General features: G+C 34.7%; 3 protein-coding genes, 1 long non-coding RNA gene and 1 other non-coding gene across 6 annotated transcripts; 3 read left to right on the forward strand and 2 right to left on the reverse strand.

Moving 5' to 3' along the window:
* The first annotated feature begins 208 nt into the window (after window positions 1-208).
* On the forward strand, window positions 209-5,293 carry LOC111801575. The gene is made up of 8 exons (XR_002816159.1): window positions 209-748; window positions 1,045-1,157; window positions 1,240-1,341; window positions 1,855-2,137; window positions 2,904-3,013; window positions 4,278-4,349; window positions 4,870-5,024; window positions 5,103-5,293. It is a non-coding gene; the product is annotated as an uncharacterized LOC111801575 (long non-coding RNA).
* On the reverse strand, window positions 1,643-3,199 carry LOC111801573. The gene is made up of 2 exons (XM_023685599.1): window positions 2,960-3,199; window positions 1,643-2,196 (listed from the first exon to the last, which is right to left on the reverse strand). The coding sequence occupies exons 1-2, from the start codon at window positions 3,045-3,047 to the stop codon at window positions 1,889-1,891; spliced, it is 396 nt and encodes a 131-aa protein (XP_023541367.1). The 5' UTR covers window positions 3,048-3,199; the 3' UTR covers window positions 1,643-1,888.
* A 1,230-nt stretch (window positions 5,294-6,523) lies between the features above and the next one.
* Window positions 6,524-6,597, reverse strand: TRNAR-UCG. The gene has a single exon. It is a non-coding gene; the product is annotated as a tRNA-Arg (tRNA).
* Window positions 6,598-7,587: 990 nt separating this feature from the next.
* LOC111801574 (40S ribosomal protein S25-2-like) lies at window positions 7,588-9,518 on the forward strand. The gene is made up of 4 exons (XM_023685600.1): window positions 7,588-7,719; window positions 7,964-8,038; window positions 8,376-8,510; window positions 9,199-9,518. The coding sequence occupies exons 1-4, from the start codon at window positions 7,717-7,719 to the stop codon at window positions 9,310-9,312; spliced, it is 327 nt and encodes a 108-aa protein (XP_023541368.1). The 5' UTR covers window positions 7,588-7,716; the 3' UTR covers window positions 9,313-9,518.
* Window positions 9,519-10,562: 1,044 nt separating this feature from the next.
* On the forward strand, window positions 10,563-14,147 carry LOC111801571 (iron-sulfur assembly protein IscA-like 1, mitochondrial). 2 transcript variants are annotated; one of them, XM_023685598.1, is made up of 4 exons: window positions 10,563-10,842; window positions 12,747-12,864; window positions 13,654-13,766; window positions 13,881-14,147. In XM_023685598.1, the coding sequence occupies exons 1-3, from the start codon at window positions 10,644-10,646 to the stop codon at window positions 13,757-13,759; spliced, it is 423 nt and encodes a 140-aa protein (XP_023541366.1). In that variant the 5' UTR covers window positions 10,563-10,643; the 3' UTR covers window positions 13,760-13,766; window positions 13,881-14,147. The 2 variants fall into 2 exon arrangements, with proteins under 2 accessions (XP_023541366.1, XP_023541365.1); XM_023685597.1 differs by having other exon boundaries at window positions 13,654-14,147.
* The last annotated feature ends 254 nt before the right edge of the window (window positions 14,148-14,401 follow it).

The raw sequence follows: 14,401 nt of genomic DNA on the forward strand, positions 1-14,401 counted from the left end.
TAAATTATTAATTAATCAAATAAATAAAATAAGTGAAAATTGGAGAAAAATTGAAAATGGTTATTGCATGTCAATGGAATAATTGAATTTTAATTGAAAAAAATAAAAAATTAAAATTAAAAAGAGAAAAAAATAATAATAATTTTAAATATTTATACTTACCATATTTATAAGCTCGGGAACGCTATTTGGAACAGAATATTTTCAGAGTCGTTGCAGCTTCAATGGCGGGAACGATCGAGGGAAACGCCATGGAAACGCCATGGAAACGCCATGGAAACGCCGAAGCAGAGAGCGGAAGAAAAAATTTGTAAACTGGCATGGTGGATAGGAATCAGCAATGTCTTATCAAGAGTCATTCCCCAAATGCGCTTCGAGGCTGGGGTAATGGAAGAGCATCGATGAAACTGGTCGAGATTTTGTTTTAGGCTTTACATTTTCTTATTCGAATGTTCGCATCTGTTATTTCGTTCCGATCATTACATTTCGAGATATGAATTTGAGAGCCTCTTTTTTTTTATCGATGTTGATTGTGTTCGATCTTAGGGCTGATTGTGTATGACTGCTTGTAATGCGGTCGTTTCTATTTGAAAATACTTCCGTCTTTGAATATGAGTATTGAGGAATTAGAGAGAGGACGAGCGATTCGGTAGACTAACGGAGTGAATAGAAATCGGCAATGCCTTTCGTTCTCCAGATGATTTTCGAAACCTTGCGTGATGGATTTGCATTGATGAAGCTGATCGAGGTCAGTTTCGTAGTTTACTGTTAGCTTTAATTCCATATTTCGCATCTCTGATTTCAAAATCGTCGAAATTTTGCACATAAATTTGAGAATCTAATTCTTTTGCAAAATTTACTGGATTCATCTCAGATCCAATGGTGTATGGATGCTTTGATGTTTGTACTGTATCATTCCTGTTTGAAAGCACTTCCGTTTTTTGAATGATTTCCCTTCTAATTGATTCTCATATCACATCATCGCTTGTTTCGTTTCATTTTTCTTTGATTCTGATGTTTTGGTTGCATGCACAAAACACTCAGAGAAGACAAGATGGAGGAATGATTTGACAATATGAAGGCTAATGCTAGACTTCCGGACAAAATTTGGTTCATTTTCACATTTAAGCCTTCAATAAACAGAGAAATAGCATAATGTATATCCATGAACTTTGTTACTAAGTTTCATTTGCTTTTCTCAACGCAATATGTTAAATCATTTTTGTGCTTGTTTTATAGGGAATCTGACCAAATAGACGGGAACTGGCCAACTGATGGAAGTGGTAACAAGCATTTAGTTTAACTACATCCAACAAAATACAGTAAAGAGGTTGATCGCAGGTAACTAAATTTGTTGTTTAACCATTTTCTATTTTATAATTGATTGTCTCGTATTTCTCGAAAAAGCGATTCGATTTATGGGTCTATGGATTCCTCATCAATGGTCTTAGCTTGTAGTTCTTGTGATGACATGCTAGGTGCTTAAGCAAGTCTTATTGGCTATTACCGAATCGAAAGTGCTTAAACTTCTCCACTTTTTGTTAGTCTACCGTATATGTATGGAATAGAGATACCCCAAACACCCAAGTAAAGAATCGTTACAAATAACGAAGAAACTAATACATTTAGATACGAAGCAACATAAAATAAACCAAATTTGATATTCGAAATTTGATAACCCGCTACTAATTCTTCTGGTAAATCAAAAGGTAATCTCTTGTATTCTAACGAAGAAATCAGAAAAATAACAATCCTATACGACTAGACACAAATTCCACCCAAAAATCATATTTTGATTGATCTCAAGAACCTTCGGTTATTTTTCCTCTTCACAACTAACCCAGCTTTCTACAGATTCTCCTCCAGGTGCTCCCTTTGGAGGCAGCCTTCATATTAGAAAACTCTTACAGATGTGCAATACCAGAAGCCACATGTTGTTCTCATGACGATTTCCTGCATTGACTGGTCGACCTCGGCGGCGTTGTGCTTGCGCTGAACCAGCTACGTAAATGGGGATTACGGCACTACCTCCTCCTGTATGAGGACTACTAACACCACCACCTCCCCTGGCACCACCTCCATGAGCAACCGCCTGAGAAACGGTGATCGCACATGCACTGTTTCTTCTGCCAATCTGGTTAGTAGCCTCATCTTCGCCATGTTTTTCTGTGTTAGTTTTCTGGTGGCAATTGGACTCTGCACGCATATGGAATCTGGTTTAGGAATGAAGATATAATAAATTTCGTTTTATTACTTTTTTTTTTTCCCCTTTCATTTTCTAAAGTTTACATTTCAGCGCAAGTTTCTTCGTTTTAAAATATTATTCTGATGATCTACGTCTCGACCCATTATATTTTTGGTGTTTTGTACATTAATTATAGATTTATTCTCTCTATTAAAATTTACATGTATATTTATTTTCTTTACTAAACTTTATTTATATATTTATTTTCTTTATTAAAATTTATTTATATTAAAACTTATTTGTATATTTATTTTCTCGAATAAATTTTTTTTGTATGTTTATTTTCTCTATTAAACTTTATTTGTATATTTATTTTCTTTATTAAACATGATTTATATATTTATTTTCTTTATTAAACGTTATTTATATATCTTTCCATAGAATATTAAACTTTATTTGGTTTATATATTTATTTCATTTTGACATTAAAAGATACCTGTATTCTTCTATTCATCTTTTTATTATTCTTTCATTCATCCGAATTTGTCGTTTATGGAATGCACACTTTATTTCAGGTCTTTGTTTGACTCATTATGCAACTTTGTCTTTATAGACACTTTTATAGTTTATCTCATTTTACTTTTTAATAACTTCCTTTTACATTTTAAAAAGAATAAATACAATAAATGAACTTATAAATCCCTTTTTATTTAAGCAGAAAATTTGTGTCCCAAAAATATGAGCATATAATGAGAGAAAAATTGGTGTACTGACCTGTTGGCAAGATTTCTTGCAGAGAAGATGCTATGGCCATGGCAGAACAAAACAGTATGAAAATCAATCCTATCTCTTTTCTTCCCATTTTCTTGCATACAGCTTCTCTCTCTGGATCTCTCTATGTGGTTATAGGATTAATTAATGCTGTGGCTTATATATACTAAACGGTGGGTGGGTGAGGAAGACGAAGGCTAAAGCAATCTTATACCTTTCAAGAACGCGATAACTAAGGGTTTAGAATAAGTAAAGGGACATCCTTTTGAAAAGAAACACTAACTCGAATCTTTTTTTTTTTTTTTTTTTTTTTATTTNTTACAAAAAAATGTCTACATGAAGTACACTTAGTTAATGGTGTTAAAATGATCCAATAACTAGAACTATTCAACTGAGTCATAAGAGTAGGAATGGGTAAGATTTTTATTATTACTATTTTCTGGGTTGAGGAGGATATGGAGAACCGAAATTTGGTTGATTCACTAGCTGTGATTGCTTTCGTTGAGTCAATCCGACCCACTCGAAATTTTGGGTTGGTCCAATTTATAACCTAACCCAGCCTATGCACACTCCTTTTAGGATTGTTAGTGTTTCACGTTTGTAATAGAGTTTAGCGACGTATTAGGAGATTTTAGTCATTAAAGTGACTTGTATTATCTAGTCTTCATGTAGTACACTGAATTAACGGTGTTAAAACGATCCAATAACTAGAACTATTCAACTATTCAACTAAAGTCATAAAAGCAGGAATAGGTAAGATTATTATTATTATTATTATTATTTTGGGTTGAAGAGGGTTTGGAGAACCGAAATTTGGTTGATCCACTGGCTGTGATTGCTTTTGTCGAGTCAATCCGACCCACTTGAAATTTTGGGTTGGTCCAAACAAATTTATAACCCAACCCAGCCTATGTACATTACTTTTAGGATCGTTACTGTTTCACATTTGTAATAGATTTTAGCGACATGTTATGAGATTTTAGACATGAATGTGACATGTATTATCTAGTCATCATGTAGTACACTGAGTTAACGGTGTTAAAGCAATCCAATAACTAGAACTATTCAACTATTCAACTGGAGTCATAAGAGTAGGAGTAGGTAAGATTTTTATTATTATTATTATTATTTTGGGTTGAGGAGGGTTTGGAGAACCGAAATTTGGTTGATTCACTTGCTGTGATTGCTTTTGTCGAGTCAATCTGACCAACTCGAGATTTTGGGTTGGTCCAAACGAATTTATAACTCGAGATTTTTTTTTCTTTTTGTTAACGTTTCGATCTCTCATAGGTATAAAGAGTTTTGTTCTTTATTTTGATAGTGAGTGGACTTCACTAAACATGACTACGGCATGTCAAATGCTTAACAGGAGCTTTCAACATTGTCGACAAAGGTATGTTTCAATTCCTTCTCCACCACTGTTCTTACTCAAATTAATGTTAAATTATCAGCCGTCCATACTTTTGATTCTTTTTAAAGTTATCTCACTATGAAAAACATGAAAGATAGCGTGGTTTAGTGGTTAAGTCGTATGTTCTTTAGCTGTGTGAGTTTGGATGTTCAAATCCCTTAATCTTCTAGAAGAAAAAAATACTTGGTATGTATAAATTTAGAACCTTTTTTAAAATATTTATAGAATATGTATTTTTTTTTTTTTTTTTTTTATAAGAAACGNCGTGATAAAGAATCACTTAAAGAGAAAGTAAGATTCAGATTACCTTGTTAATCAAATATCTCACAAGAACGTTTGTTTGAGATTTGAATCACTCTACAAGTAAAGATTGATCCTGTCAAACTTGAATGATTCTAAACATGCCACCTAAATTATAGTATAACTGCAAATAAACTTAGTCATTGACTAAAAGAGAGCACAAATATTCTTTTTACTACATTTTCAAGTATACTGCTTGCAGATGCGTAAGCTAACGATGGACTTGGGCTGTTACGTATGAGCCCAGCCAAGGCACTGCCCGAGTTGATGGCGGAGGATGTAATACCTTCGCTGAAAGCAATACTTGGAGCACAAGACGATGTCTCCGACGTCGGATTTTCGTTGCAAGATGACTGAGTTAGTTATCCCATCCAAATTCTCGTTCACTAATATTCTCTTAGCTTGGGCTCATTGAATTTGGATTGACAATGGCAGTTGGATGGTTCATTCTTGAAAAATGGAGTTCCCTACTCATTTTGGGCTTTCTTCCCCAATGGCCTCTCGGGTACTTCAATTCTTAGAGAATGTAATTACTTTGTCGTTGTCATCACCCTTTTATTACCTCCTGGTTTCCACTGTCTTTTGTTAGATACAAAAATGATGAATGCAAGTATGAACAAATTATCAACAATCTGTCAATCAGTGATAATCTTTGATGCTAAGACCCGACCCATCAGGTTGAATGATGAACAGGTCCAAAAATGTGAGATCCCACATCGGTTGGAAAGGGGAACGAAACATTTCTTATAAGAGTGTGGAAACTTTATCTAGTAGATGAGTTTTAAAAACTTTGAGGGGAAGTTCAGAATGAAAAGCTCAAAATGACAATATCTACTAGCGACAGGCTTGGGCATTACAAATGGTATCAGAGCTAGACATCAAGCAGTTTGTCATCGATGACGCTAGCCCCCAAGGCGGTGGATTGTGAGATCTCACATCAATTGAAGAGGGGAACAAAACATTCTTTATAAGGGTCTGGAATGTGAGATCTCACGTCTGTTGAAGAAGAAAACGAAACATTCCTTATAAGGGTGTGAAAAATCTCTCTCTAACAGACACGTTTAAAATCTTGAGAGTCCAAAGAGACAATATTTTTTAGTTGTGGACTATGACTGTTACAAAAAGACAATACCTATTAACAATGAACTTGGGCGGTTACAAAAAGGGGTTCCACTCTTTCTCGGTTGAGCCCTTTGTGGTTGATGAGAAGAAAATTACAGCAAAGCTTGTTACTGTCTTGGATTGAAAAGCGTTTGGCTGCACAAGGAATTATTCGAGTCTGGAGAGACTAATCAACACAGTTATTTTATTTATTTATTTATTTATTCCCTTTTCTTTTGTTTTTAGGTGGGGAGCTTCTTCTCCCTTTTCTACTATTTTGGAACTTGATCAAATCCTTAGTAGAATGTAAATTCTAGGATTTTTTTTTTTTTTCAATTACCATTTTACATTACAAGATTATTAATTTAATACCGAATTTAAGTTTTTAAAAAATATTTAGAAAGTTATTTCAAAAGACTTCTATTCTATCTATATATTAATTGAATGTAAGTATAATTTACTATATTTTGTAATTATTTTTTAGTTGCTATTTTCCCAATAATTTTTTGAGTTTATATGAATAAAATTCTTTTATAATATTTTAAAATTCAAGAATTTATTTAATAAATAAAAAGTTGCTATTTTCTCAATAATTTTTAGAGTTTATATGAATAAATTTCTTTTATAATATTTTAAAATTCAACATTTTATTTAAGAAAAAAAAATTATATTTTATATAACGTTATAAGACCAGCAAATTCAACCGTGTAGGGAAAAAGTAATTTTTATATTATTTTCTCAGTAAAATTAAAATTCGACCACAGTGGGAGTCGAACCCACGAACTTTTGATCCGAAGTCAAACGCGCTAATCCACTGCGCTATGCGGTTATTTTGTGTACAACAATCTTACAAGTTAAAATAGATTCTTTTTTCTTTAAATTAATAACAAAAAGAAACTTTAGCATATCGTAAAAGACGGAAGTATATATTCGAGTCCACAATGTTTATTTTTATTTTTAAAACTTTCTATTATTATATTTTTTATTGTGTTTCAATTTTTATTTTTCAAATTCTATTATTATTTTTATTATTATTATTTTATTGTATATTTGTTAGTACCGAGAGGAAAAGAAACCAAAAACGATTTCGTAGTAAATAAGATTACCCTTTTCAGATTTTGAAAAGAGTTGCCTACTAACCTGGTCCATGTATGTCGCTTTCTCCGGGATGATATCCTGCCTATTTTAGATCTTCCCATTTTTTCAAACATTACGTCTCTTTACATCCGAACATCAGTTCCTCACAGCTGACAAATAAGAATTTTGGCTGACTTCAACTATTTTTATACCGAGCTGCAGTTAATTAAATAAACATCCTTAAAGAATAAAATTTGTATACATAATAAAATTTCAATTTTATTATAAATTTTGAGGAATTAAAATTTTATTTATCTTCACTAATTTTCTTTCTTCTCTTAATTTCTAAAAAAAAAAAAACAAGCCGACTATAGAATTCGAACCTTTGATATAATAATTAAAAAATATATTTTTAACGAGTTAGGTTCATATCGAGACTAATATATATATTATTTAGTCATAACAGATACTTTAGCAATATTATTTTATTTTATATCACACATTACAATTATTTTAATTACATTTGTAGACTTAATAAATTCAATTATTTTGTTAAGAGTTATAATGCAATCCATATTTGGCATCGTAAGCATTACGGGCTTTACTCGTACGCTTTTTATGGGCCTGTGAGTGACGGGCCATTATGGAGGCCCAATATAATGGGCTTTGAAATGCACAATTGGGCCGATATCTTATCAGGCCCATTTATGTGAAGTTCCCAAACCCTAGCTCCACGAAGGCTGCGAAGGGTTTTATTTCTTTACCTATCAGCGTGCTCTTCTAAGTTCGTTGTGTTTGCTCCCTCTCTTTTCTTCTGCGTCTTCTTCAACAGATCCAGCTCGGAACCCTTCGGCGGCGGAACTTTGATACGATGGTTCGTAATCGGCTTTACTTTCTTTTACTTGTTTCTGAATTCTCTCTTTAAGCGACTAAGGATTAGAAATCGGCGGGAAGTTTGAAGCTATCTGTATTGATAATGTGTTTGAATGAACTTCTATTGTTCTTTGATTATCATTCTTTCATCGGAAGTCCGACAAGGAATGTTGTTTGTTATTTTTCTGTTTTGGTAGTCGTGCTTGCAATTTGTTCTCTTACTTTGGTGGATTGTATGTGTTTAGGCGCCAAAGAAGGATAAAGCTCCTCCACCGTCCTCGAAGCCTGCTAAATCTGGCGGAGGAAAGCAGAAGAAGAAGGTCAGATTCTTGTTACAGTATTTTCGACTTTACTTAAATCCATGGCTATATTATTGTAGTTGATCCTGGCTATTCCTTTAGCCGTTCTGTCTGCCGTGGATTATTGTTCAAGTTCTTGGGTGATTCTACGATGTGTTGTGGGAGAAATGTTTCTAATACTTGTACTAAATTCGAAAATGTTGTTTCGTTTCAAACTGTATGAGGAAAATGAAGAAACATCGAAATAAGAGGACTTATGTTGTTTATAGCAATCCTGTCAACTGTGAATTGTTGATTCTAAATGCTAAGATTGCAGTTTTCTCATCTATAATTCTGTTTGTCATTGTTAATATAACAGAAGTGGAGCAAGGGAAAGCAAAAGGAGAAGGTCAACAACATGGTTTTGTTTGATCAAGGAACCTATGACAAGCTTCTCGTTGAAGTTCCCAAGTACAAGCTTGTCACTCCTTCAATCTTGTCCGACAGGTTGAGGGTAAGTTTTTCAACCTCGTCTCATCCATTATGTAGAACATTTTTCATGTTCTTGATTGCATATTCTATCACAATTATGTTATTCTAGTCAATTTGTGATGCTTCCTGATATGAACAAAATGAATGTTCATACATTTTCATTCAAAAATAGTTTGAATAATTAATTTGATCCATTGATTCTACCCGACTGCTTTTTTTCATTCATGAGTAAGAGAGTTTCAGTAAAGTTTATTGAAACACTTCCCCTTCCCCCTACCCCTCTTCTCTGTACTTTGTAGATTTTTGTTTTTCTCTAAATTTGCCCGTTGTGTGTCTTGTTTTCTTTTTGTCTCAGAAAATCAATTGGGGTTTTCCGAATAAGAGGATAAATAAGTAATAGATTTCCATCCCTAGTTCAAAAAAGTGTACCAAATATCTAATGATCTATAAATGCACAAGGGCCCAAGTCTTTTTTGTCTATGAGGAAGAAAATTAGCATTAGATCCTAGTGTATGTTATGTTATTTTGGAACATGTTGGTTGCAGCCAACCACTATTCGACATCATCGAGTTCTAACAATTATAAGTTTTTTTTTAAGATTCAAAAGGTCTGTTGAGCGCATCATGAATATCATAGAAGATTCAAACACTTACCCTGAATCAATACAATTTGTTATTTGATAAATGGTTCTCTGCCATTTCAATTTTCAGATCAATGGATCGCTAGCACGAAGAGCAATCAAAGATCTGATGGCCAGAGGTCTCATCAGAATGGTGTCTTCACATTCGAGCCAGGAGATCTACACAAGGGCCACCAATACCTAATTTCCTTTCATATCTTTTTGAGTTGTCATGAATTAGCCTTGTTACTCCAGTTTCTGCATGTTGCTTCTAATATCTTCACATGGATCATAGAATTTTGCAATTTTTTTTTTTTGAATTTTGCCATTTGGAGAGGAATTGTCTGGTGTTATCTTCCTTGTTAATTACTATTTCTAAATTTATCAAGTTCCCAAACATTTGAAAGTTTATCGATACTCAATAGTTATACTTAAGGTGCATATCGGGGTCAGTCGATATAGGTTTTTGATCTAACCTAGCCGTGGACTTTGAAGTCTGAAGTTTTCATAGAAAATTTGCTGACTGAATGTGAAGGGTCATGGTTTGTTTATAACAGTCTAAGCCAAGCCAATTGTTAACCGTTAGTGTCATCTTTGGACTTTCCCTCAAGGTTTTAAAAATGTGATATTTTACCTTTTAAGCTTTCCCTTTTGAATTTTTATCAAGGTTTTTAAAATTCATGAGTTAGGGAGAAGTTTACATATCCATATTGGTACTCTTTCCTTTGAGGCTTAACATCTTTATTGGTACATGTTCCTTTGGGGCTTAGCATTCTTATTGGTACTTGTTCTTCTCTCTCGTTGACATGGGATTTCTCAATTCACCCATCTTCGAGGTCTTGCATCTTCATTGGCTCACCGCTTTGTGTCCACCCTCTTCAATGTCAAGCCTTCGATATTTGGGATCCACTCTTCTTTGGGACCTTGCGTTCTCGTTGGCTCTTGGTGTCCATTCCCTTTGGGGCCAATGTTCTCACTGGCTCCAGTATTTGGTTCTATTACCATTTGTAATAGATTGCTAGCTTTCCAAAGCGAGTTTGCTAGGGAGGAGAAGTTTCCCGTCTATAAAAATACTTCAAATTAAGAAATAGAAAAGGGTCGATTCTTTGTTATTAAAATAATTTTTTATTGGTCCATTATTATAATCTATTTTAGTCATTTGATTCAAAATTTACCACAAGCTAGTGAGAACACAAACTAATATAAATAAGTTTATGAACCTACCTTTATCCATTAAGCAAATTCAATTTTAGTTTAGTAGATAATTTATTAATTATAAACTGAAAAATAATTATGTAAACAAAAATGGTTGAATGTTATAATAATTATTTAATACCGTTAATTAAATTCAATATTATAGTTCCATTTTTTTTTTTAAAATCGAAATTAACTAAAAGGGAAAATTTTGTAGTTAAAAGTAAAATTGCCATATAAAAGGAAATCAAACAGATAAACGTGAAAGTTTGGAGCAAATGAACCTTCGCGAGTGTATCTGCAGAGGAGAAAATCGATTGGCGGCAGGACGATCGAGAGAAAATGGCAGCTTCTTCGTCTTCCTTCTTCGCCGCAGCTTCTCAGAAGGTCGGACCTGCCGCTCGCCGCCAAATTCTTACCCTGACGGAGGCCGCTGCCGCTAGAATTCGACAACTCCTTCAACAGCGCCAGCGTTCATTCCTTCGCCTAGGCGTCAAGGCTCGCGGCTGCAATGGCTTGTCCTATACTCTCAACTATGCAGGTTTGTAATACCTATTGATTTCAAACTTTTCTCGGTTATATGCAGTTTCTTTTTAATCATTATACACGTCTGAGTTTAAGGATGTGATGGAATTTGGCTGTTATGTATCTTCTTTTCTGTGAATCGGATGTTGATGCTTGGATTTAATACGAGATAAATAGGTATTTGATGTATTTGAGCGATGTAACCTAATTGTTTAGAGGTGACATGGAGAAACCGGAGTCCTCTAGAAGGTGAATTCTTGATATTTAAACTGTTTCCAGCTCTAGCTACCATGAATTACGATGTTAGGTAGGCCGAGGATTTATCCTGATGATTAGATGTCGAAAAGTTGGAAGTTTAAATGAACCTGTAATTGTGATTTACCGGAATTGGACCTAGGTTTGATATGTAACTTGTTCGAAGATGAACTGTTGAATTCTTGCTAATCTCAACAGACGACAGATATGAAAGACAAAGCTGACATGCCTGAATGCTGAAGTCTTCCGATTAGAGATGACTTTATTTGATAGGATTGTTGGAGTCTCACCTTGGCTAATGAAGGGAAAGATTATCCATTGGTATGAGGCCTTTTGGTAAAACCAAAAGTAAAGTCACGAGAGCTTATGCTCAAAGTGGACAATATCATACCATTATGGAGATTTGTTGTTCCTATCAAGGACCATGTATGAGATAACTAATAGTTTAGACTTTAAATGTAACAGCCCAAGCTCACTGCTAGCGGATATTGTCATCTTTGGGTTTTCTCTTTTGGACTTCCCCTCAAGGTTTTAAAACGCGTTTACTAGGGAGAGATTTTCACACCTTTATAAATAATGCTTCGTTCCTCTCTCCAATCGACGTGGAATCTCACAATCCACCCACTTCGAGGCTCAACGTTCTCGTTGACACACCGCCCGGTGCCTGGCTCTGATACCATTTGTAACAGACCAAGCCCCCTGCTAGCAGATATTGTACTCTTTGAGGTTTCCCTTCTAGGCTTCCTTTCAAGGTTTTAAAACGCGTCTACCAGGGAGAGGTTTTCACACCTTTATAAAATATCTTTCATTCCCCTCTCCAACCGACGTGCTCACATTAAATCAGTTATGTGACAGGAAGTTTAGATTCAATAATTTACTTCACAAACTTATGAAATAGGGATTAGTGGATTATTAAATATATCCAATCCCAGACTAATTTATGGTGAACATTTGCTTCCATCAAGTACAATTTCCTTCGTGGTAGGTTGGGTATGTGAAAACATAGCAGGAGTACTCTTTGTGCCTGTGAGTGTTTGTCTCTCTGTCTCTCTATCCTGATATGGTTAGTTAGAATCTTATTGGACCAAAGTGCTATTTCTATTCAATTAGAAGATAAATGGGTTAGCAAGGCTCCATGGGTCATCATGGAAAGAATAGTTATTAACATGATAGATGGCCAGAAGTTCTCAATTCAACACATCTGTTGTAACAATCCAAGCCCACTGCTAGTAGATATTGTCTATTTTGACTCATTACTTATCGTCATCAGTCTCACGGTTTTAAAACACGTATGCTAGGAAGAAGTTTCCACACCTTTATAAGGAATGCTTCGTTCTCCTCTCCAACCGATGTGGGATCTCACACCTGTAGCTTGAGACTTTTTTATTGTTTGTGTTTATCTAATATTTCTATCCTCTTAGTGAACCGGATTTGCAATTCAGTTTCTTATGGATTCGCTCATGATTCGAGAATTTTCTTACTCAGCATTACGTAATTTTTATAATCACATTATCATTAATTTCCGTTTATTTTCATTGAACAAGAAATAGAGTGCAGCCTTTATCTCTCCTTTTGGCATGAATGGACTGTCATGACCTCTATTTCTTTAAACAGTTCAAGATTGCAGTACTTCATTTTAAAGTTTTCTCTTTCCAAATACTTCAGATGAGAAGGGGAAATTTGATGAGTTGGTTGAGGATAAGGACGTGAAGATATTGGTTGATCCAAAGGCGCTGATGCATGTAATAGGAACAAAGATGGACTTCGTAGATGACAAACTGAGGTATTTGAGAACTCTCTACCACAATTTTATATTTTCAGCTCTATTTCAATCCATTTGTTAAGGGAATGTCCTGCTTGTTAGTTACAACTTACAATATCAAACCGACATATAAAAGCTTGCGTATTTATATTTAAATGTCGATGAGTAAGCATGTGCATTTGTACGTAAACCTATTGTTCCACATTTATCAGGGCACCTCATGTGAGATCCCACATCGGTTGGAGAGGAGAACGAAACATTCTTTATAAAGGTGTGGAAACCTTTCCCTAATAGACGCGTTTTAAAAAGAACAATATTTGCTAGCGGTGAGCTTGAGCTATTACAAATGGTATCAGAGCCAGGCACCGTGCGGTGTGCCAGCGACGATGCTGAGCCTCGAAGGGTGGTGGATGTGAGATCCGACATCTATTGGAGGGGGGATGAATTGTGAGATCTCACATCAGTTGAAGAGGAGAACGAAGCATTCTTTATAAGGGTGTGGAAACATCTCCCTAATAAACACATTTTAAAAACCTCGAAGGAAAATCCAAAAGGGAAATCCCAAAGAGGACAATATCTTCTAACAGTGAGCTTCGGTTGTTACACCTCGGCAATGATATTTTATTATTTCAGAGTTTGGACATATTTGAAGAGGTTTTAATCAGCTGTTTTGATTATCGAATTTGTTAGGTTATCTCGAGTTTTGATTCTCCAATCAAATCCAACCTTTTAACCCCTGTAGTACTCTGCTGTATTCAGTTGTCAATGAAACTTAATATTTCTTTCTCTCTGTCTCTGTCTTCTTGGCAGATCTGAGTTCATCTTTATCAATCCAAATTCTAAAGGACAATGTGGGTGTGGGGAGTCCTTTATGACAACAACAGGCAGTGCAAAATTCAAACTCCCAAGAGAGTGAAACAGCTGTAAGAATGTTTGTTTTTATGTGTAATTATATTATATTGTTTAAAAACCATTTAAGCAGCAGCCCCTTGTGATCTGCTAATTACTTTCTTTTGTTTTGTATGTACATATTGTAGACTGCTGTGGCTAAATAAGTTCTGAGGTCAGTAATCAAATTCTCCCACTACTTTCCCTTGTTCTAGAATTTGGTGGTTGAGATCATATGATAAGAGCACTCTCACTCCCTTCTTGTCAAATATCTTCATATTTCATATCACTTATCACTTATTGAAGTATATTTCAACAGTTCACTTGTTGAGATCATAGGATTTGGTGGTTCAGATCATAGGATAAGAATGTTTTGTTTCTTTAAACGAAATGCAAAATTCAAGTGTTTTTATTAATGTAGCGAAAATGGTATAGCACTCACTTAGAAAATTGAGATTGTTTATTATTTGTGATGTCCCACGGGGGAGAACGAAACATCCTTTATAAGGGTGTGGAAACCTTCCCCTAGCAGATGCATTTTAAAGTCTTGAGGGCCCGAAAGAGAAAGTCCAAAGAGGACAATATCTGCTAATGGTGGGCTTGGGTTATTACAAATTGTATCAGAGCCAGACACCGGACGATGTGTCAGGACCCTAAAAGGGGTGGATTT

Source organism: Cucurbita pepo, chromosome LG09 (genome assembly GCF_002806865.2).
Source record: "Cucurbita pepo subsp. pepo cultivar mu-cu-16 chromosome LG09, ASM280686v2, whole genome shotgun sequence".
In the NCBI taxonomy this organism is placed as follows: Eukaryota; Viridiplantae; Streptophyta; class Magnoliopsida; order Cucurbitales; family Cucurbitaceae; genus Cucurbita; species Cucurbita pepo.